At 35.4% G+C, this 24,462-nt stretch overlaps 2 protein-coding genes across 2 annotated transcripts in view; one reads left to right on the top strand and one right to left on the bottom strand.

The window, feature by feature from the left end:
* The window catches only part of GSKIP (GSK3B interacting protein), a 3,439-nt gene extending 3,246 nt beyond the window's left edge, over positions 1–193 (bottom strand). The window contains exon 1 of the mRNA XM_009881526.1: positions 19–193. The gene's annotated coding sequence lies outside the window, so the exon portion shown is untranslated. The remainder of the gene's footprint in view (positions 1–18) is intronic.
* The window catches only part of ATG2B (autophagy related 2B), a 46,653-nt gene continuing 22,210 nt past the window's right edge, over positions 20–24,462 (top strand). Inside the window, exons 1-20 of the mRNA XM_009881527.1 lie at positions 20–181; positions 3,851–4,013; positions 5,993–6,145; positions 7,167–7,269; positions 8,648–8,810; positions 9,291–9,470; positions 12,520–12,620; positions 14,510–14,688; positions 15,359–15,513; positions 16,241–16,352; positions 16,510–16,771; positions 17,643–17,793; positions 18,320–18,412; positions 18,589–18,777; positions 19,683–19,956; positions 20,782–20,887; positions 21,973–22,165; positions 22,301–22,443; positions 23,612–23,769; positions 24,024–24,212. Of these exons, the coding sequence (XP_009879829.1) occupies positions 20–181; positions 3,851–4,013; positions 5,993–6,145; positions 7,167–7,269; positions 8,648–8,810; positions 9,291–9,470; positions 12,520–12,620; positions 14,510–14,688; positions 15,359–15,513; positions 16,241–16,352; positions 16,510–16,771; positions 17,643–17,793; positions 18,320–18,412; positions 18,589–18,777; positions 19,683–19,956; positions 20,782–20,887; positions 21,973–22,165; positions 22,301–22,443; positions 23,612–23,769; positions 24,024–24,212 (3,229 nt within the window). The remainder of the gene's footprint in view (positions 182–3,850; positions 4,014–5,992; positions 6,146–7,166; positions 7,270–8,647; positions 8,811–9,290; positions 9,471–12,519; positions 12,621–14,509; positions 14,689–15,358; positions 15,514–16,240; positions 16,353–16,509; positions 16,772–17,642; positions 17,794–18,319; positions 18,413–18,588; positions 18,778–19,682; positions 19,957–20,781; positions 20,888–21,972; positions 22,166–22,300; positions 22,444–23,611; positions 23,770–24,023; positions 24,213–24,462) is intronic.

The following is a 24,462-nucleotide window of genomic DNA, read 5'->3' as shown; positions in this document are numbered from 1 at the left end:
CCCCCGGCGCGCAGCCGCCATGCCGTGGCCTTTCTCGGAGTCCATCAAGAAGAGGGCCTGCAGGTACCTGCTGCAGAGGTACCTGGGCCACTTCTTGCAGGAGAAGCTCAGCCTGGAGCAGCTCAGCCTGGATCTCTATCAGGGCACCGGCTCCCTGACGCAGGTCCCTCTGGATAAGTGGGTAAGAGATGCCGGCGCTTCGCCCCCTCGGCTCCCGCTGCGTCTGAGGGACCAGCTGATTCCCTGCCCCCGGCTGCCACCCACTTTGTTTTCAGGACCCAGCCTCCTTTATGTAAAAACTTACAGCCGTAATTAGCATTTCATCCGTGGAACTCTTCTCTGGTGTGCTGGTGCTTTGAAAAAAAAAACAACAAAAAACCCCAAAACCCTGGGCATTTATTACGCATATGTTTTTCTAGCCACACATTGGTTTTGTTGTTTTTAATTATGAGAAAGGAGAAAATAAAAACAACTAAAAGAAGGCAATAGCTGCTGATATTTCAGGGAGAAGGAGCTAGTGTAGCCCAAACTACTAGAAATTGCTGCTGTAGTTACTGAGGAGCACATTTACTGCCTACTGCTAGAGATGATAAAAACATAAAAAGTGATCCCTGTTCTGTCTATGCTTGGGCTTTGTCTTGGAGGCATCTTGGTTCTTATTGACAGTGTTACGCTGAGACTAGTCCATGTAGATTGCTAAAAATTGCCCCCTAGTCTTGCAGTGGTGAAAGTACTTGTTGACAAACAGAAAGCTCTTTTTAGCTTGAGTTTGCTTAGCAGGTGGGCTGTCGTGTTTTGAACCAACTGAAGCTTTTTTCAGTCTTGGCATGTATGTTTTTATATATATATATATACACATGTATGTCTATACGCACACACGTACTCATACTTCCAGTCTACTGTAGTCATCCAAAGGTCTGTGTCTGTGTTTGTAATATTTCGTAGAGTTTCTTGGGTTAATTACCAATGTTACTGAATTCTACCCGCTGGTCAAGTGACTGTCATGAGGAGCCTTAAGCACTGCTGTGGGTCAGTCACTGACTTCCAGGGTAGCACAGGTGATGAACGAGGTACACAGGCTTATTGCTTTACAAAGTACTTTCAAAACACGTTTTTACTGTGCTATGTTCTGGTATTAGGCCACGCTGGGCACATTTTTAAAATACTTGTGAATACGTGTTGTTTTCAAATAAAGCTTTTCCAGTTGTTTGTATGAAAATATGTTTGGAAGTGGCAGGAGACAGACGTTTGCAGAAATGTTCAATATTAGCAGTGTTTTATTGTGTGTGGTTTTTGTTGTTTGCTTGTTTGTTTTCTTTTCTGGCTGTGTCTGCAGCTTGTTTTCTGTGGCAGGCAGCGAAGCTGTCTCGCTTTAATTGAATTATTATGCCCTCTAGTGGGTATCACAGCACTCTTCGCTAGTCAAAGTGATATTATTTAAAAAGTAAATACTTTGAAACAGCAGCAGTTACGGACCAGGACTAAATGAACAGTTAATTATATATACACAGTGATTAAATGTATATACGGTAATGCTTAGCTTATCTTTCCCCATTTGTAGATCAGCATTTTTCTTTTTGGCTGTAAACAATGACATGTTTGAGGTTCTCTGCACGTGACTTTCTCATGTATGACAGATTGCAAAAACAGATGTCGCGGAAGTACTACAGCTTCCCTCCCCCTAGTCATCGCAAGCTTGTTCTCTATGAATCACCGGGACGGCTGTAGTTTTACATATTATCTTATACATTTTTGTGGATACTGCTGTTCATCTGAACATTGTAGATGTTTTAGCCAACACACTTAAGTGTTTATAGATTGTAGAGATACATAGGAAAACCTAGGGCTATTAGTGTAACCCCTTTGCCTCTTGGGATCTGGGCTGTTTAGAAAAACCAAAATGTAACCCATGATGTTTGTGGTTGAATTTTGATATACATTGAGTAGTACTTCCGCTGTTAGTATTACTGTGATTTCCAGCTGGAGGCTTTCAGGCAATAACACGGGAACAAGTCCTGATATGAAGACTGTGCTTCAGTTTTAAAATTTCACTTGGAATGCTCTAATTGCTGCTGTCTAGGAACAACTTGCTTGTTTATGAAGTAATTTAGGTATAAGAATACTTGATTATTTTTTTTTGCTTTTAGATAGTAAAATTCTATTTCAAAATAATGAATGTACTGAAATATACTGATTTTTTTTTATTGCCATGTACATTGGTAGCAAAATAAGACATCCGAGTCAGATTTATCCAAAATATCATAACTAGCTTACTTCCTGCTATAGCAAATTATTTTGTAAAGGTTCAAGTACTTTAAATGAATCTGTGATATTTTCAAATACAGTTTTCATGCCAAAAACTTATTTTTTCCTTATCTTATGCTGTTACCACATCTATAATTCTTATATTTAGTCCAAAATAAGTTTTAATGTCACTGAAGCTTAGCTGACTTTTTATTCTTAAGTCATTTCCTGATAGAACTGTTTCAGGTTCTGTTTCATTAAAGTTGGTGTCTTTTTCTGCTGCTTGAGTGGACTTTGGAACTGAAACTAGAAAAGCAAGCAAACAAAATTCTAAAAGCAAAGTTACGAAGAGAATAAGTAAAACAACAAGTTGACAATATGGGAAAATTGCACCTGGAGACATAAGAATGAAAAGTATAATTTTCTGAAATATTTTTTGTTCATTTTTATTTGTAAAGTATTCTGTATAATTAGAGTAACATTTTAAATATAATTAAAATAGAAAGCAAATTTTAAATCACTATTTTTTAAAGAACTTTTGATGTTGAATTTATGCTTTTTTTCTCAGGTAAAATCAGAGGCCCTGTTCAACACAGAAAGGTCAAAACCACACTTTTTTTTTTTGCCAGTTGAAAATAATGACCTAATATTACAACCGCAGTCTTTAGGGTCTTGTTTATATTAGAAAGTTGCACTCACTGAATATGGGATGTGATTTAGATGTTTTTTTTTTATTTTACTAAACCAGCCTAGATAGTTCTTGTTCAATAATTTCAGTTTTCACTAAATTTTTCAACCAGGGCTTTTTTTTTTTTTTAAACTTAAATGTGAAGAATATGTTTCCTCTGTATGGATGTAATGAAAGCTACATAGTGCAGCAAGTGAGTCTTTTCTGAGGATTGTTGAAAACTTAAAAATCCTAAGTTACTTCAGACATGAAATTTCATTTGTCTCATCAATTTCGCTTACTCTGTATGACACTGAGGGCAAATTAATTGTTGTTTTGTTTATAATGTCACTATGAAGGACTGAATTAAGTAAATAGTTTCTGTAGAATATTAGTCTGTCCACTGAGCTTCTATTTTTAAAGTAGTGCTGAACATTGAACAGATTAAAATATGATTTAGACATGGCAAGTATGTTTTACAGCAAGAGGTGATTATTTGGTTCTGTTTTTCCACTGTCACAGAGAAATGTAAAATGACATTGAAATTACATGCTAGCGAAATACTCTTGCCACAGAAACCAGGTACTTTTGGCATATTTACTGTCGTGTTTTCAGCTATCTTCAAGTATTGCCAGAGAAAGAATAGATTAATGTGTGTCAGTACTGTAGTATTTATAACAGTAAGATAGCAGATTTTTTTTAGTATAGTGCAAAAATACAGCTACCACAGAGAAATCTATATTAGGCTGAAAGCAAAAGAATTTTGTGAAACAAATTGATGGAATTAAAATACTTGAAAGTGACCAGTTCATTGTCTTTCTGAGTATAATTAATTTTCTGATAGCCTCAATTTGTTTTATTTGTTACATGCGAAATTATGGATGTGATTATTTTTTTTTAAATTATTATTATTATTTTTATTTTATTCTATTCTTCTAGTGTCTTAATGAGATCCTGGAGTCTGCAGACGCACCTCTGGAAGTTACAGATGGATTTATCCAGTCAATTTCTTTATCAGTTCCATGGGGGTCGTTGCTACAGGATAACTGTGCATTAGAAATAAAAGGATTGGAGATGGTCTTCAGGCCAAGACCAAGGCTTGGTAGGCTTATTTTTTAATTTTCAAAAAGGAGATTCTTTACAGTTTTGCAGAGGCAAAAGGCTACACTTGGTTTAGTCAGTTCTTAGACTTATTTAAAGTGCCATTTAATTTGCATACATTAATGATAGAGAATATAATAAAAAAAGCAACTGTCTGGTGTTTTTCAGTTGGTTGTCAAGTGTTTCTCAATTGGTGGTTGTTCTGTGAAATAGCTTAAAACGTTTATAATGTTTCTACTGTTGTATCTCTTCCAAATTGTTTCAGACGTACTGAAATGAAAGTAACACTGTGTGGAAGGGAGTTTGTTAGATAGGGGTTTTGGGTGTTTTATGCCGAGTGCTGTTAGTCAGCACTCCTGAATGCTAAACTGGAATGTTTTGCCTGTTTAACATGTTTATATTTGTGCTAGGTTTACTTCTGTTGTCCTATACTAGAGTAGCTGGCTATTAGGTAGTAGAAGGGTAACACAATAGTGTAAGATTATGAGGGGGGTTACACTGAGGTTCTGGCTTTCTTCCGCAACTTTAGGGTAAAGAATGCATCTCCTCGTGTATTTGGAGAACGACTAATACATTTTAATTGCTGTCGCAGTCTGAAATAATAAATGTTAAGTACTCTAAATACTTACCACCTCTGATTATAATGCTGAGAGGATTGTCTGAGCTCTTCTAGCTTGTCTATCCATATGAATCTAGCTGATCTAGTTTAGACTGCCCTGGTGATAAATTTTCGCTAACTATCAAACCTCCATGAATTCTGTTAAGATGTGTTGTTATAGAATGTGTGAGATGCTTGGTGCATTCTTAGTGCGTGGAAAATTCTGAATAAATGCCTGAAAGATTTAAATTTGTTTTCCTTTTTATAGCATAGAGAAGATGGAAGAAAATATTTCTTTAAATACATCATAAAGAAGAAAAAAAAGGCATAAGCCCTATTTTCCACCTTTTGCAAGTTACCTTAAGTAACTTGCTTATGTATACTCTGCATTTCATTTTTATTTGTTTAACTGGTACTAAATTTTGAGCTATCTTACTTCCTAATTTAAGATTATTGTTTTGAAAGAATGGTAGTATTAGGAGGCAGCTTTATTTATTCACTTGCATCCATTTGGCTCTTTTTGATGCACAGAATTTTATAATACGGTACAAAAAACCCCATGATGCTGGTTTTGTCACACTTATAGGCACATGGATGTTTCCAGACCTAAATGCTAAACTGGAATGTTTTGCCTGTTTAACATGTTTATATTTGTGCTAGGTTTACTTTTGTTTTCCTATACTAGAGTGTTATAGTTGAAATTGATTAACTTTTCTAATCTAGTTTTGTAGTATTTGCGTGCAATGGGCTTGGCACTAGCTGATAGGAATGCACTGTCAATTAAAAAACTTCTTCAGCTTAATACATGATATGCTCTCAGATTTTATTATGTTCTACTTATGTCAGGTCTGTGTTAGACATTTAAAATGTGTTCTAATATGCTAAGACACATCTTCAACCTTATTTAGCCTTTCCCCATCTTTCCCCCATATCTTTCAAATGGAATAAGAAACCCTAAAATAATTCTTTAAAAAAAAAAGTTGTTTCTTATTTACTTGGTTTCATCTTGCTGATTATGCCTGTAAAATCATACTACTGTTGTATCATATAATATAATATAGTATAATATAATATAAGGAAAGTACTAAAATTATTCACTTCAACCAGTGCTGAAGATTGGTTACACTAAATCCTGGTTTTTGTCTTGTATATATGGAGTTTTCAAATACCAGAGTTTTACCAATGCAATCTAAATAGGTTGAAGTAATATTAAAGTAGTAAAGTGTATAAAGAAAGATTGTAACTTAATTTGGTTTTAGGTATAGCTTGTTACTAAGCGATTGAAACTCTTTTCTGGATGTGCCAAATGTGTTATTTTGTTTTGTCTTTATTGTTTCAAAATGTTCTCAGTCAAATTTATTAAGACTTCTTTTACTCCACAGCATCTGGGTCTGAGCCTATGTATTGGTCAAGTTTTATGACCAGTAGTATGCAGCTTGCAAAAGAGTGTCTTAGCCAAAAATTGACAGATGAGCAAGGAGAAGGGTCCCAGCCTTTTGAAGGACTTGAGAAATTTGCAGAAACTATTGAAACAGGTATGAAGTAATTATTGATATCTGAATGAACATCTGAGATTAAATCAGTTTATGTTGTGTCTCAGTTTTACAAAACGGCATCTTGTTTGCCATAACTTGTCTCACAAATTTTTGCTTGTTAGCACTACCTGTAAAATTTAAACAGGAAGACAGAACAAATGATCTTGTTTTCAAAGGGGGGAAAAAAAAAAAGCCCATTTATGTACTAAAATATGTGTGTACTTCCCACAGTGGACAGAATGAACCCTACTTTCAGGGCAAATTGGTGTTTGTTTACACCAGAACAAATACAGGTAAATCTGTGCTTGAGTGATTGGTGAGATGCCTTAGTTTTGGAGGTGCAGATTTAGTTCATTGCACAAATTCAGATTGTTAGTGGTGATGCTGTTGAGGGAGAAACAGAGAATAGTTTTTCAGCTGTTTCTCACCAAGCTGACCTGTTATTACATATCTATCTCAATAATCACACCGTGTTGTTAGAAGTTACTTTAGAAACTCTGGGTTTTGTGGCTGGTGATTTTTTTTTTTTTTTTTTTGTTTTCAGTGGAAGAAACTAAGGGCTTATGACCACATTATGCAGTAGAGAACTTAGTGCTGAAATGTGTGAGCTAAGGGAAATGTTTAGAATCAGATCTAGAAATAGAAGTATTCAACCAAAGTAGCATGGTGCTCTAGCAATGTTTAGGAGTTCAGACATATGGTGCACAACGAAGCAGGTATTTTCTTTGAGGATCATCCACACTGAGCCACAGAACAACTTGGTTTAAGTTGTCAGGTGCTCAAATATCCGTGTGTTAAAGGTCCATTGTATGGTCTGGATGTACATATTAGGCATTTAATAGGAGTTTATATCGTCACTTGATGTCTTGTTACATTATTAAACTCAAATGATTATTTCCACTGAAGTAAATTTTGAGAACTTTAAACAAAATGAAAGACGGTCTTAAATTGGTTGTAAAAGTAATTGTTGAGTAACTTGACTTAAATGCTTGCGTTGTATCTCTTTGTTTTCTCATTTAAGTTCTAAGAAGAGTGAAAGTTACCTTTTTAGATACTGTTTTGCGAATAGAACATGTGCCGGAAAACTCTAAAAGTGGAACTGCACTTGAAATCAGAATTGAAAGGTAAAGAGATTTTGTTAAAAATCTGTATTTCCAAAGGCACTTTTTGCCATTTCCTGTGCAATATGTTTTGCCCATGCACACACATTCTTAGCATACAGTTAGACACTAGCTCTTGAGCACTTCTTTTATAATGCCAGTGAGCATTTTCCCCACTCGACTGCCACTTAACATGTTTAAACTGAAGATATTTAACCATCAAATTAGAAGAGTTCTGTGTTTTCCAAAGATAAGTTAATGACCACTTCCACAATTCATGAATACCATTTCTCGAATGTTCAACATTCAATGGATGTTATTGGTAGATCAGGCCATCTCTTTACTCAAAAGGGTTTTAAGATACTAACAGTTCCTTTTCTATATTGAAGACACTTTAAATATTTTCGGGAAGAAAACTACAGTCCTGAAAAAAATTAAACTGGAAGATTTTAGGTCCTCTGTGAACTTTCAGAAAAGCCTACATGTATTCTTTAATTACTTTGAGCTTGCATGCTGTACATGTCCTTAAAGTATTTTTTTTTTTACCTATGGAATAGTGTAATCATACTTTCTTGCAAAGTATTAAATCATTACCAAGTAAAACTGATTATTTCTGAGAAATGCTGATGAAATACATTTGGTTTTAAATGGTTATCAACTTCAGGTAGTTATTTTCAATTCAGGAGAGATGTCAGTAAAACTGTAATTACTATTCTTATGGAAGTCCATTCCTAGAACAAATATCCTTTTCTGTACTTAAAAACTATGTTGAAGCAAACTGTGAAATAGCATGTTATTTTGATGTTTGATACAATTTATTTGTAGAAAGGTAGGTGTATTTTTCCACTGTAAATTCTGCTATGTGTAGACTTGCACCTTTTTAAGAGTTTACTATTTATGCTGTCTGAGTATTACAATTTAAGAAATTTAACTTCACAGGAATTCTGCAGCATTGGAGTCTATTCTCTCAATTTTCAACTTAAATTTTGACACAGAATGTTACTTGCAAGTAGTACTTTTAGATAACAGAAAAGTATTAGGTGGCAGAGTAAGAAAATTCACATTCTGAAGCAAGACTTGTGTGTGTCCTAACGGAAACGTACGTATAGAAGTGTTGGGCAGACTCCTTCACGTTGTGGTCAGATTAGACTTAAGTACAAGGATAATATACTAGGATATGCTCACACTGGAAGCTTGTCACAATTGTCCTGTGGTGTCCTATAGAAAATTTAAGATTTCCAGCTATTCCCAGAGAGTGGTGGTTTCACCTTTCAAGACAGTCAGTGGCATTGTAAATAGTGTGAAGAGAGAGAAACTGTACAAACTTAGAGGCTAAATGGCACAATAAAGGTAACAATTTGCGTGCACCTACCATCTTTATTTCCTTGCTTTTGTCTCCCAGAACTATGTACTGTGATGAAACTGCAGATGAGTGCTCTGGAATTAATGTGCATCAGCCCACAGCTTTTGCTCACAAGTTACTGCAGCTCTCAGGTGTCTCTTTCTTCTGGGATGAGTTTCCTGCATCAGCAAAGTCCTCCCCAGTGTGTTCAGCTACACAGCTGGTAAAATGAAACACATTATATAAGAATATAAATCGACAAAGGATAGAATATATTGTTACACTCATATATTAGTTTCATTCTGAAGGATGTAGGAGTTGAGCTTTTACTTAACTCTGTTTGATAAGTTTCATAATAACTTCCTGTTGATTTTGAGGAGGGGGAAGGAAACAGAGACTTTAGGACTAAGTAAAATTTAGGATGTATTGTACTGGAATCTGGTTGCAACTTTAATGTATAGAAATCCTCTACAGTTCACTATTCTGTGGAAACTTTCTCCACTTTTTTGCAAAGGCCTAATGTTCAACATGTTATGTTCCTTGTTTGTTTAACAGTTATCAATGTGGGTTTTTAATGCCATTGTCAAATTTATATTTGTGTAAAATGATCATTTGTGTGTTAAGCTTATTTAAAATGCTTGGGTGGGTTTTTTTGGGTAAGAAGTGGGATACGCTCTTATTCCTTTCTCTGTAACATTTTAAGGCAACTGAACCAAAGCTTTCACCTAGCTGGAATCCAAAAATCATTTATGAGCCACATCCGCAACTAACAAGAAACTTGCCAGAAATTACTCCTTCTGACCCTGTGCAGATCAGTAAGCTGATTGGTAGAATGGAGTTGAGCCTAACATTAAAGCAAAATGAAGTACTTCCTGGAGCTAAGGTTAGTCGTGCTTTCCTGGTCTTTAACAAAATCAATAGTTACGTAGGGTTTTAGTTTTTCTGCTGCATACAAAAAATGGTGACATTCTCAAGGGGACAGAATCCCCTTACTTTTATTTTAGATTCTCTGCATTCAAAACCGATATATATGTTTAATAAGACGTCTTTACAGTGGAGAATTCCTCCTGTATGTTAGACTGAATTTATGTATTGGAGTAACTCCTGAGAAAGTTGTTTTGTTTTCACGAAACTCCTGCTGCTATTCATTTATTCTTTTTTCTTGTGGCACCATGACTGGCACTTGTGGCACTTTGCCTATGTATGTGTGGAATGTTTAACTGGTTGATTAAAATCACTTTGGTTTTAAAAGGGTATAATTTACTTCAACAATTACAAGTAAACCTGAAATGCTTAATTAGGTTGCAGCATTGCAGCATTATAAAACTAACATGAACATTCCTACTTCTGAATTTTTGTATTAAAATTTATAGTAAATAATAATGTCATATTTAAATGCTACTAGTTAAAATAGTATTTTATTTGACTTTTACATAAAGATACAGGAAGCAAAGCAGTTGAAAATAAAGCCCCCTTTTTTTTTTAAAAAAAAAAGGAAGTATAAAAATAAAGTTGTGTAAATATATTCTTGTCTCCAGTTTTAAAATTGGCTACTGACTTGTCTTATATAGAGCCCTATCTTTTACAGAAAGCAGAAAGTTTCTACTACAGTAGAAAAGTTTAGTATGTCCAGCAATTTCTAGTTGATCTTTATAACTTTTCTTGTTCATTCAATTAATGGAAGTCCTTGAAAAGTGAAATAACGTATTTTGTTCGGTGTGAAATAGAAAAATGCCGTCTATTTCAAAAGTATGAATACTTAATGCAGTTAACACCTTTAAATTACCCGATGTCCAGCTAAAGATCAAAAATTTTCCACTTTTATATTTAGATGTATTTTAAGGTAGCCAGAAGAAAAATGTCAAGGGCATAGTTGAGAGTAAGTTTTATTTTATAGGAGAAGATCAATGTAATAGAGTGCAGAGCAATGGTCTCTGGAAGTTGGGCTTGAGTACAAGCAAAACACTGTTGGTGTATTAAAAAACAGCAACGTCTGAACTAGTGAATGGATGTAATATTAGTGGACAAAATTAAAGAAGGACCTGATTTTTGGTTTATCAGGTAGAGTTCATGCAGATTGGAAGGAACGTAGATATGGTATATTGCTTAGTCAAGGTTAACTTTTTTTTACTCTCGGAACTGAACTGTGTTAAAACACCTTTGATTAGAATACATGTTTCAAGCATGTGAACTACAAAATATACTGTGTAAGTTCATGTCAAGCGTGACACATTTTAATAATTTCATTTTGTTTCAACTCTTCCCAAAGGATGGAAAAAATAATAGGAAACGGTATACAAAACTGATTGATAATTTATTTTCCCGGCTTAGGTAAATATTGCCTTAAGGTCTTTATGAGCAAAAGTACATTTTCATATAAATGCATTCCACTGCATGCCTGTTCCTCACCCCCCTGCCGCGAGTGTGGTGGGTTGACCTTAGCTGGCTGTCATACACCCATCCCACTGCTCTTGCTCACACTCCTCAACAGGACAGAGGGAGAGAATGTGATGAAAACACTCATGGATTGAGATAAAGACCGGGAGACCACTTAGCAGTTACAGTCATAGCTACAACAGACTCAACTTAAGGAAAATTAATTGAATTTATTGCCAATTAGAATGAAGTTGGATGATGAGAAGCAAACTAAAACACCTTCCCCTCTCCTATTTTTCTTCCCAGGCTCAACTTTTCTTCATTCCCAACTCCTCTATCTTCTCACCACCCTGAGAAGTGCAGGGGGGTGGAAAATTGAGGGGTCACATCCAGTTCATAACAGGTCCTCTCTGCTGCTCCTTACTCCTTGTGCTTTTCCCCTACTGCAGTGTAGATTCTTTGGGCTGCAGTCCTTCACAAACTGCTTCAGTGTGGGTCTTCTCCATGGGCTAGAGTCCAGCAGGACAAACCTGCTCCCACATGGGTCCTCCACGAACCGCAGTTCCTGACAGGAGAACCTGCTGCTGTGTGGGCCTCCTTCAGGGCACATCCACCTGCTGCAGAGTGAGAGTATCTGCTCTGGCACCTGGAATACCTTCTCACCTCCTTCTTCCATGACCTTGGTGTTCACAGGATTGTTTCGCTTGCTGTTTTTACCTTGCTGCCTGCACAGCATTTTGCCCTTTCTTAAATATGTTTTCACAGAGGCACCGGCAGCTTTGCTGATGGGCTCAGCTGTGTCCTGAGGTGGGTCCATTACAGGGCTGGCTGGAACTAGCTCTGCCCAGCATGGGGCAGACCCTGACCTCTTAGCTCATACCCTGCTGCCAACACCGTGCCACTTACATCAATACAATGAGTAATAATCATGAACGGAGCAATGTCTGGGAGTACAGGATCCTAAAATCGAAAAATAAATTTATACAAGCCCTTAAGATAAATTTAGCTTGAGCTGCTCTCAAAAGATAAGTGACTTGGTTTTTTTGTATACTATATCAAACCAATTAGACTTCAATAAACATCCCACTCTTTATGAAGAAAGTATGTGAATTTATTCATCTGTATACTAAAGAGAAGTCCTGAAGAGAACCTTTACAGTTTTTAGGGTCTACTTCAGAAGGTGCTGACTGAAGTATTTTATAATTAGTACATAATACTAACTTTATATTGTTGATTAGATCTGGAGTTATTACAGAAGCAAAACAATAAGCAAGTTAATGGTATTCTTGATCTTTTTTTTTCCTGTTAAGTGGTTGTGTATTTATTTTAAGCTAATAAATTGTCAGTGACACACCTGCGTTTATCCTGCCAAGCTACAGACTGGAAGCAATACACAATTACATTTCTAGCTGTTGTTATGTAGAAGATGAATTACTGCTGGAATGTCTGTATCCCTTACAGCATCAAAATCTATTATCAAAGTAGTTGATGCAAGACTTTTAAAGAAAAATTCCTTCAGTGTTCTTTAAATTTCTTTTCTTTCTTTTTATTCTTAGTTGGATGTAGATGGACAAATAGACTCTGTACATCTGTTTCTGTCACCAAGGCAGGTGCATCTTTTATTGGACATGGTAGCAGCTATTGCTGGACCAGGCAAGTGAACATTCTGTAAATGTTAAATATGTATTATAGTGGACAAAAAATAAAATTTGCAAGATAAACAAGTTTCCTCAGTGGGGAAAAAAAAATTGTGGTGGTATATTATTATTAATTTCTATCTGATCTTAGCAAAATGTTTTGTAGCTGCTCTGAGTAGGACTGTGATCAATTTATTGACTTCGGTTGCAAATCATACATGCTGGTAATGAAAATCTAGGTAACAAATAGAGCTTGACAAGTGACCATGTCATAGGACAGAGGTGGGGAAATTGTAGGTGGAAAAAATCAGAAGGCCAGAATACTTGTGGTTCTCATAGCTTCTGTTTCACGAGAGGGACTTAGCAATCTGGTTCCTTCTCTGACCTGTGCTTTAGTGACAGGCACAGAAAACATAGAGACAGTAATTGAGTTTGTTTGTCCATATTTGCTAAGTAATGAGCAGTAGTGTTTAGACTACTGCAGTAGCAGGATGAGGGTGTTTTGGTTTGTTCCCTCCCACCATCTACTTCATGTAACAACACTTAGAATAGATAGTTAATCTTTTGAAAAAGATTTGTCATGTCCTGGGTACATGCTTAATGTTTGTCTAATGTTACTGATATATTTGTTGTACTGGACTTCACAGAATCACAGAATGGTAGGGGTTGGAAGGGACCTTTGGAAATCATCTAGTCCAACCCCCCTGCCAAAGCAGGGTCACCTACAGCAGGGTGCACAAGCACGTATCCAGGCGGGTTTTGAGTATCTCCAGAGCAGGAGAGTCCACAACCTCTCTGGGCAGTCTGTTCCCGTGCTCTGGCACCCTCAAAGTAAAGAAGTTTTTCCTCATGTTGAGATGGAATTTCTTGTGTTCCAGTTTGTGCCTGTTGCCCCTTGTCCTGTCTCTGGGCACCGCTGAAAAGAGTCTGGCTCCACCCTTTTGGCATCTGCCCCTTAGGTATTGATAAGCATTGATGAGATCCCCTCTTAGTCTTCTCTTCTTCTGACTAAACAGCCCCAGGTCTCTCAGCCTTTCCTCGTAAGAGAGGTGCTCCATTCCCTGGGAATGGACTGGACTCTCTCCAGTAACTTCTTGAACTAGTGAGACCAGAACGGGACATGGTACTGCAGATGTGGCCTCACCAGGGCAGAGTTGAGGGGAAGGATGACTTCCCTCAACCTGCTGGCCACGCTGTTTTTAATGTACCACAGGATACCGTTGGCCTTCTTGGCCATAAGGGCACATTACTTGCTCATGGTCAACTTGTTGTCCACCAGGACTCCCAGGTCCCTCTCTGCAGAGCTGCTTTCCAGCAGGTCATCCCCTAATCTGTGCCAGTGCGTGGGGTTATTCCTCCGTAGGTGCAGGACTTGCCCTTGTTGAGTCATTGGGTTCCTCTGCCCAGCTCTCCAGCCTGTCCAGGTCATGCTGTATGGCAGCGCAGCCTTCTGGTGGGTCAGCTACTCCTCCCAGTTTGGTGTCATCAGCAATTTTTTCGGATAACTGGTAAAGCAGTGCATATAGTTTCCCATATGTGGCATCTTCAAACCTGAGATTATAATAATTCCATAATAGTAAAACACTTAAGAAATTGTGTCCTTAGTCCCTAAAGCTGAATGAGAAGAGAAATATATGCTGATATTGTATATGACCTTAAAATATTTTCTTCAGATTTGAAATTAATGAATACTAGGGAGGAAGTAATCTATTTTGTACAAGTAAATCTTCCAAAACAACAAAATGCGTGTATATACACATCTGATTTACAAAAGATATGTGTGCATATATATATAACAACAAAAATTGTTTAATTTTAAGATTTGTTTTTGAATTTTCTTTTGGAAACTTGTAAGGAAATTACAGTGTGCTTTCTGTCCTTTTTTTTTTTTTTTTTTTAATTCAGAGAGCCTAAGCAGGATAGAATTGTCAAATAAAGATAGGAAGAACCGGCCAATGCAACAGGAAGATGAGTATCGGATTCAGATGGAGTTGAAACGTTATTTAAGAAAAGAGTCTTTATCTGCAGGAGCGTCATCTGAACAAAGCTTCTATGAGACAGAGAGTGCCAGAACGCCTTCTAGTCGTGGCAAGTATAAACGATGATGTAGCATAGCAAATAACCTGTTTTTAACATTATATAAACTGACTGTTCATCTTTTAAACTTACTCACTTAAGTATCAAAAGAACTTTGACATAGAATAATTGTATGCTATTAATTGTACTGTTGAATAAAAAATTGATACCTAGTTTAGGTATCGGACTTAGACTTGATTCCGTATTTCATTAAAACTATGCAGTAATCTGTATGTTACTGTGCAACACAGTAAATACGCATGCAGTATAACATCTTTTCAAATGTGTCGTTAAGGAAATTAAATATAGAATAATAGTTGCATTGCCCTGATATTTATATTTTTATTTGAATAAGTTTTTGCTGGTTATTTTAATGTGAGATTGTGAACTTTGATTTGTCAAAAGGAGAGTGTATGAATTTATAGAAATTATGTCAACTTTAATATGAAGATGGAATCCTTAACTGTTGTAGTATTTTTTTTTTCTCTTTTTTTTAATAATCTCTGTCCATAGATACTACTAATCTCAGTGTCAAGAGAACTTGGACCTTCTGTAAATAATATATTTAACCAGTTATTCTGTTTAGCAGTTAGATTTCTGAACTTACAAGTACATTTCTGTTAAAAGTAAAGTTATTTTTTTCATTAGAAGATAACACTTTACTGTCTATGGTTCCTATCAGAAGAAGAAGTTTTCTTCTCAATGGCTGAAATGGACATGTCTCACAGCCTTTCCTCCCTTCCACCTCTTGGAGACCCTCCAACTATGGATTTAGACTTGTCTTTAACCAGTACATATACAACTACACCAGCAGGATCTCCACTGAGCACTACAGTGGTATAGTATTAACTACATTTAAAACCTTTTTGAAATTAACACTTTTGTCTGAAACTGTTGCGTAAATATTCTTTACAATATCAAGAACTATTGCAAAATTCTAGGATGTTTGAAAACGTTTAGAGCTGATAATATTCCATTTTCTGCTATGGAAATTGTACTGGGAAGCTCATCTGTTTGGCTGCCAAGACAGAAAATGGAATGTATTTGTTTTCAAATGCCTTGACGCTTATATAGGACACTTCATGACTTATTTTCTTTTTAATAACTGCGTATTTGCCATTTGTGTTTTCTTTTTGTATGGTCTACACAGGCAATGACAATAAAAATTTAAAAAAATGTATTACATTATTCCTCAAGCAACATAAAAATTATGCTGTTGATATCACCGTCTTTCCCAAATCTGTTATGTGCATAATGTTTCACTTAATGAAAGCTGTGGAGAACAGTTGTGCTTTTTACAGAGAAAGAGGAGAATATACACTCACGGAGAGAGCAACTTGAACTATAAAAATATGTGGGTGTAGATGATGGTAGAATTAGAAAGCGCAGCCCAAAGTAAAGCTTATCTACGTTGTTTAGTTGAGCACTAATATGCCATGAAATGGCATGCTGTTGATTGTTTGTGCATGTATTTTCTCTTTGTTTCTTTACCTTATTATTTATGTCTGATCTAATGTCTAGCATCCATTTGTCAAATTTAAGAGCATATATGTTTTTGTTTTAGCTTCAGCCAACTTGGGGTGATTTTCTTGATCGTAACAAACAAGAACTACAACCTCCAAGAGGTTCTTCTCTTACAGCCAATATGGTTCACCAGACTTCCTTAAGAAGGACATGTAAGTAAAAATGTTGTTTTGCATTCTGCTCCCTAGATAATTCTGGAAATGAATTGTTATGCGGCAACTTTGTAAAAAGAAATGAAAATCAAAAGTAAGATAATTTTATAAATGTATTATTGCTGAAAAATTACGTGAACTTAATTTTGTATTTCAGCTATTCCATCCAGATCTGTTTCTGTGGATGAATCCAGACCTGAGCTTCTTTTTAGACTGGCAGTTGGAACTTTCTCAGTGTCTGTACTTCATATTGACCCTTTACCCCCACCTGAAAGTTCACTGAACCTTAACCCATTGACACCAATGGCTCGGGATTTCTTTACCCGAATAGAAAAGATTGAGCCAGTTAAGTTTTCAACAGAAGATTTTCTGTCCTTCCGAGAAGTATTTGCAGAAGCTTGTTCTCATGATCACCTTAGGTATAACTTTGCTTATTAATAAATATAATTAACAAAAATATCTTTTAAGTAAATTTGAATAAATTAAGTTTATTTCTGTAGGAATTGTGTCACTTAATATTTGAATTGCATTAGACTTCTTTGTTAATTTCAAAGTAGCCTTGAATTTTGACATTTGTTGTCAAAGACTTTCTTTTTTTAATAAAAAAAGAAAAGTGCATAATCATTAAAATCAGCTTAGCTTTTTTCGACAATAGATAAATTAAACTAGAGACAGTTTCTGCCACAGAAATCTAGAGAGTCAAGAATCATTAAGTAAATTATTTCTTTAAAAGTAGCTGTATTTTACAGGACCATCTTTATTCCAACATAGGGATTTCTGCTCGAAGGTTTTCCTTAGTGTGAAACAGTATATCAGTAGGGGTAAAAAGTAAGTGTGAGCAAAATTGTAGTTAGTCAACAGTCTTTTTTCCCAGTTTTTACTTTTCCAGTACAGTGTATGAAGTAAAATATTTAAGGGTGTATATCTCTTTTCTTACCTTATGCATGTGATTTAGACTTCCTGAGGCATTTGACTTTTCGTTGTCTATATAAGTATGTTAGATTCCTAGCTTTATGTGAATTGCACCTTAGGTTACATGTCTAAAGTGTTCTTTACAAATTTCTCTACGCTGACCATTGCTGAACGTGTAACATAAGTGAGCTCCATTGTCTTTCTTGCTAAAGAATTATGTTATTCTGTTCCGATTAGAATTTTTTGTGAAGAGATTATGGTGGGTTTAATGATTTTTAAAAGGATTGTAGTGATCCTTTATTACATATTTAAATCCTGACTTTTCATAATTTTATTGTTTTATGCTACTTTTCATAATTTGTAATCTTCATAATTCAGATTTATAGGTACTGGCATCAAAGTGTCTTATGAACAAAGACAAAGGACTGCCTCTCGAAGTTTTAGTACTGATTTATCCATTGGGGATATGGAGTTCCTAGAATGCCTTTTTTCTACTGACTCTCATTCCATTCAGCCTCACTATACAGAGGTATGTTAAAAATACAGAGTTCCATAGAAAAGAAGTATTAATTTTATAACTGAGAATGCAAGGTCTTAAAATGGTTATAGCTTTAATTTTATTTTTTTTTTAATTTTATGGTTTTAAGATGCAGGTATATTTTAATTACAAGCTCAAATAGTGAAGCAGCCTGCTGTCATACCTGAAAAGGAACAGCGTTAAGTAGCCAGGCTTCACTAATTTACTTCTCTTTTAAATATGCTTAATGCACTTCGTATTAGAGTAAATGTTTTCCAAACCCTGACCAATGGAATTGAGCAATGTGAATGTTTCTTTGGGTGATGATTATTCTTCCAGCCCTTTTAATAGTCAGAGACATCCAATAAAGTGGCTGAATAAGTGTATTGAGTAAGCAGTGGGGCTGGGGCTCTGTTCGATGACTCGAGTGTAGAGTTACCTACTGTCTGTTCTAGGTAAAATGTCATAAACATCTTTTCCTGTGGCAACTCTTTCCTCCTCATCTATTAAAGATATTTAACTCTATTTTATTCTAAAGCTGCTGACATTTCATTCTGAAGAAGGAAATGATTCTCGTGCTATGCCATGCCTTCAGCTTCATTATAAGCATTCAGATAATAGAGGACCTCAGGTAAGGTGGGAGATTAAAAAGACCAAGTTTCTGTGTAATAGCCTTTGGCTACTTTTGTTAATTTTAACAGAAAGATATCTTTCTTGTAAAACAGAGGGTCCTTAACTCTCAGTTATTATAATTTGTTTCACTATATTGTTTTTAAGGATTTTAGTGCTTTTTCTCTTTCTTTTCAGGGTAGTCAAGGGAGACTCAGTTCTGTTCCACAGAAAGCAGAGCTACAAATAAAGTTAAGTCCAGTGTTTTGTGAGCTGGATATTAGTATTGTAGACAGATTAAATTCCTTACTTCAACCACAGAAACTAACTACAGTGGAGATGATGGCATCTCACATGTATGCTTCTTATAACAAGCACATAAATCTGGTAAGTTAAAAGTGAAATTGATTAATAAACTTGCTGATTTTTTGCAGAAGGAAGGCAGTATGGTACAAAGTCAGAGATTGCTAATTCTGATTGACTTGTGGTACCAAAAGACCAACAGAGGAAGCTGGAGCTTGTTTGTCTTGGTTCAGATTGTCAGTAGGATTTAAGTGTTAGTATATTTAACACAATAACATTAAACTTGAAGGCTTTTCTTGAAATACATGAGGAAGGATTAATGCAATTAAGTGATTTTCTACACAGCAATAAATACTTCATGTAATGTTATTGCTACGTTGATTGATTACAGAAAAATTAGTTTTCAAGATTTATTTAAGAGAATCCTCATTTAAAAAAACTGTAAGACGTCCGTAATTTCTATATGGTTATGTCCTGAAGGTTTGAGTCTTTTCAATGATGGTCAGTAATAAGCTACTCTCAGGGAGATTTTGGATGACACATTAGTGTCAGGAGCTGGAAGCCGTGACTTACTGAAAGGGGTAAATATGCATGATAGTAGTTCCTGGCTGTTCAACAACAGCACTTTTTTTTTTTTTTTTTTTTTTTAATAAATCTGAGAGACATGATATTTCTTAACTGCAGTTGAGTATTGTTTGGTACTTTCACACTCTCAATTTAAGAGAAAAAAATACAAAAATAGCCATTTTTGAAAGATTGCTAACCTCTGCAAATTTCTTTGATTTCTTACTAAGTAGAATCTTAACAGCACCAATAATAGAAGACTATCCTAAGAATAATAAAATTGGTCCTACTATGTGTGTTTCGTGTGATACATGAAAAACTAATCCTTTTCATTTTTAGGTATTATATTATCAGAAGCTTCTCCATAGTAATTTTTAGTGCTATTTTCTCTAATTTACTTTTTTTTCCTTTACTTTGTTTTTTAGCATAAAGCATTTACTGAAGTTTTTCTGGATGATTCACATACTCCTGCAAACTGTAGAGTTTCAGTTCAAGTTAATGCCCCAGCATTAAACCTCTCTGTTCGCTTCCCGATACCTGACCTACGGTCAGATCAGGAAAGAGGACCATGGTTTAAGAAATCACTTCAGAAGGAGATTCTTCATCTTGAATTTACAGATATGGAATTTAAAACTGAGTTTATAGGAGGGTCAACTCCAGAACAAGTTAAATTAGAACTTACCTTTAAAGAGCTAACTGGTAAGAATGTTAACATTATATTCAAATAGTCTTTTTATTTTTCCAGGTACTACCTAGTTGAGGAAAAGGTCCTCTCATATGGATTAACACAGGGAGTGACTTTCCTCCTGAATTTTGGAGTGGGTACCTCTGCTGCAGTTTAGTGTTCTGTACTAAATAGCAACACAGGTCAAAATAATATTACTAGGAAGAGAAACTAATGTATGTAGGTGTAGTGCTTGCATTTGTGTTTTTGAGATCTGAGCTAGTGTTTCTGTTATTTTCCATTATATTGTTATAGCAATTTATTTCAATTTAGGGTATCGCTGGGATCTCTATCATGGTGTTAGGGCAAGTTTTGTAGGTTTGTAGGGGGATGCTACAGCTATGCAAATTAGGAATCTGAAGTCTAGTCTAGAAATGAAGTGAATGAAGTCATAAATAACTGTCTGGGAGAAAACTTTAATACTTTTGTGCCTCTAATATCTTTCAAACTAATACATCTATGAGACTGGTTTATATTTGCAACCTTCTGCTGATGTGTCATTCCATGTACTTTTCAAGGCTGTGACATAGTGTATCGATGCTATAAATGTAAATGCAGATATCTATGCATTAGAAGTATCTAGTTTTCAAACTGCTGATACTTAGAAGATAGTGTGAAATCATTTTTGTTTCCAAAAATTGATATTTAATTTTTGGAGGAAAAGATGACAAAATTTGCATGAGTACCTTAGTAATAGCATTGAAATGTTTGCCTGTTGGACTCCAGCCTGAGGAGTGGGCAACCTGAAGTTAGCAGTTGTCATTCCTGTGTTAATGTTTTAAAAATCTTTTTCTATTCAGGTTCATTTGAAGAAGATAATGCAGAAGCACCAATAAAATTTTTTCAAGTGTCTGGTGGCACAGATGGAGATATAACATCATCATCAGACAATTTTGACTGGCCTCGGTAAAACGATGCTTTATTTTTTAATGAGGGTTGTTTGGATTTTTATAAAACACTGTTACTTTTCTAATTTTAATGCAGACTGCCTGTGTGGCAAATGCTTTTAAGATAATTTGCAAAGAAAGAACATGTAGCTGTTGAAAGAAACCAAAGATTTTATAAAAAAAAAACAAACCAACCAAAAACTTCTCCATTTATAATAATGCAAGATAGTTTTAATGTATAATGGTTTCTGTGTAGACTTGAGTGAATTTCAGTGAAAATTAGGTGAATGATTAGAGACTTGAAATTTTCTCCCATTTTGGTTTTTTTTTTGGTCACTTTACCTGTTCTCCTAATTTTACACTCAAGACTGTATACCAACCAACAAAAAAAACTCAGTCAAATTTTGTCTCAAAATATTAATGAGCTGGTATAAAGCTGTAACGACAATAAGGATAATTATATTGTGACTGAATTATTGCAGCTTATATCACGTGTAAGGCAATACAGTACTTCAGAGTTACTGAACAGAAGGACCTAACAGCTGTAGCATGTAATAAGATGTTTAAAGAGGCAATTTTAGATTTGCTGCAGAATTTGCCCCATATGTGTTTTGCCACAAAAATTAGTGGCTTTCTGACAGCGTGTTTGTATGGACATTTTTTCAGCATTGTTTTCTTTTATAATGGTACAAATACATTTTTCTATAACACTGTGTACATGTAATACACTACATCATGTAGCAGAGCATTTTTTAATAGCTGTTGATGGTGTAATGATACAAGTATTATTTTGGGAGAGCACTAGGTTTTTCTTACGTCACCTAATGGTCACCTGACGGACTTGAAAAAAGCAGACACAAACTTTTTCGCCTGATGGTTCTTCTTCCATGTCCCGTTGTGCCTATAAGTTTGGTGTTTCTCTTAATGGTATCACTTTGTCTAATAAAATATGTTATTGTCTAATAAAAAAATCCCTAGTCTTAGAGCTATCTAGCCTATGTGCATTTAATGGCTAGCTAGTAGAGCTAGGGGACATGACTGAGCATCAATATAAAAATTCTAAGCATCTCTAATGCCTTATTTGTGTAACTTCTCCAATGTCAGGATTGTATTGAAAATAAACCCTTTGGCTGTGCACTCTATTCTGGAAAGGATAGCAGCTGAGGAAGAAGAAGGTGATAATAACTTCCAAGAGGAAGAAGAAGGAGGGTCTCATTCTTTGAAGGATGTCTGTGATATTAGAAGACCAGAGCCTTCTCCTTTTTCTTCCCGTAGAGTCATGTTTGAAAATGAAGAGGTACTATAGAATTTTGTTATTGCTCTGAGCTTATGGTAAACAACATTAATATATTCTCACTACTTTATATGCATCTTCTGGCTTCCAGTTTTGTTTTTTTTTCACTTGAGGTGTTTGGGTTTTTTTCTCTTTCAGATGGTGATGCCAGGAGATGTTGTTGAAATGACTGAGTTTCAGGATAAAACAATTAGCAATTCTCATTATGTACTGGAACTCATGTTACCAAACATTCACTTAACGCTACCAAACAAAAGCTTTTATGAAAAACTTTACAATAGGCAAGTATGATAATTGTTTTGCTTGGTTATCATGACCTGTACTTGTAGTTCTGTATTCATTGTTGATAAAAGCAATTGAATGAGCAGCTATGGCAGGAATTTGGTGGTATAGTTTTCTAAGAACATAAAATACTATATAAATATTCTTCCAAGTTAACAGAAGAGACGCCACTGTGTCATATGTCTGATTGGTGCCATAGCACCCAGACGCTAAAAAGCGTTTGGCAGATTTTGTGAACAAAGGGTAAAGTTAGTCTTTTGCTTTCAGTGAATACTTTGTTCAAATTTCTGTTCGCAATGTTTCATTTCGCTCTAATCTTTCTGAATTCTTCTCTATAAATAGATCCTTGTACTTCAAAAAATGTTGCATTCAGTTTTAGTCTTTCTTTTTTCTTCAGTGGTTCTCCATCTAAAAATGAATAGTCCACAAGGCAGGCAAAAAACCCAAAAACCTCTATCAACCCAGTTTTGTAAGCCTCGTAAAGGCTTACAAAAATGTAGAGAAAGTGAACACAACTTACAGATAGGTGTTCAGTATTTATTTCTGTTAGTTTTCTGTCTGAAAAACAAAGAAAAACAATTAGATTAAATCAACTAAAAGGTAGGTATTACGCTACGCATTAGCTACACAAAGAGAGATGCTGATCTGTTTTAGCCTCTGATAGGCATTACTTTACTTACAAAGTATTTTTTCACTTCCAAAGTGGCAAAGCTGAATCTTTCATTGAATATTCTGTTGGTGTACTTCTGTACTGAATGTCACATATATCTTTACCCCGACAGACACAGACTTACCTGAAATCAAAAGAACTAACGTTTCCTGCAACTTTGCTTAAAAATTGATGTGGTCAAAATAGAATTATGTTACACCCCCTCCAACCTACTGATCTAATAGACACCTACAAATGGAGGCTTTTGTGTCACTGTCAAGTGTTAGACTTTGATATGTGCGTACCGTAGTTACCGAAGAAAGTTACTTTGATTATTTATTTCTTTTACTCATTAATACATTATTCTTTCTTGTGGTCCTGATCTTTTTTCTCTTCCCTGTTTGTGAAATCTGGCATCTGTTATATGAAGTCTGCAAAGGAAATATTGCTTGACTGACCTTATATTAAGTGGGAATATAGTCATGTGTTTTGTATAATGATAATGTATTTCTTCCTAGGATCAGCAATGATTTATTGTTGTGGGAACCCACAGCTCCATCTCCTGTAGAAACATTTGAAAACCTTTCTTACGGTGTTGGACTATCTGTGGCCAGCCAGCTCATCAACACTTTCAGTAAAGACAGCTTTAGTCAATTTAAATCTGCAGTTAATTATGGTAATACACTTAATAAATCATCTAGAACTATAGCAATTCAAAAGCATAATTGGCTGAAGTGATTAAACTGAGAATGGAAAGAATTTGCAGACTTCTAAGAAAGCATTTACTTAAACCAAGAAGAAAAGACGTAGATTACTGTTTAAGTAAAATAAGCGTGAAATTGAATTGCATTACTGATGGAAAAATAATGAGTTATTGGCATAATATGTGTACTAGCTAGAGAGTTAGTTGTTTTTCATTTTGTCTATTAGATGATGAGAGTGGATCTGAGGAAGAAACACTACAGTACTATTCCACTGTTGATCCAAACTATCGTTCACGCAGAAGGAAAAAGCTTGACTCTCAGAATAAGAACTCGCAAAGCTTTCTGTCTGTTCTGCTAAATGTGACACATGGATTAGTGTCAATATTCACAGATGTAAAGGTGAGACACGGGGCTGGTAAAAGTTATTCTGTTGTTTTGACCCTGGGATTCCCTTCACGCTGTATGGTCTGGTTTTGGAAGGAACAAGTGTTTAGAACAGTAACTCTGTAATCTTCATACTATTGTACTATAGGCCATAATGCAACACAACATTTTAGCAATTCTGTTTGCTTTACACGAGAATAACTAAACACAAGCAGGAAAATAAGTATTGGTAGCAAGTGTTGTGTTAGTTTACACTGTGTAACTGCAGCAAAGTCAGCACG

This window comes from Charadrius vociferus, unplaced genomic scaffold (genome assembly GCF_000708025.1).
Source record: "Charadrius vociferus isolate BGI_N301 unplaced genomic scaffold, ASM70802v2 scaffold282, whole genome shotgun sequence".
Classification (NCBI taxonomy): Eukaryota; Metazoa; Chordata; class Aves; order Charadriiformes; family Charadriidae; genus Charadrius; species Charadrius vociferus.
Note: the sequence above shows the minus strand (reverse complement) of the source record. Positions and strands in the feature narration are given on the sequence as shown.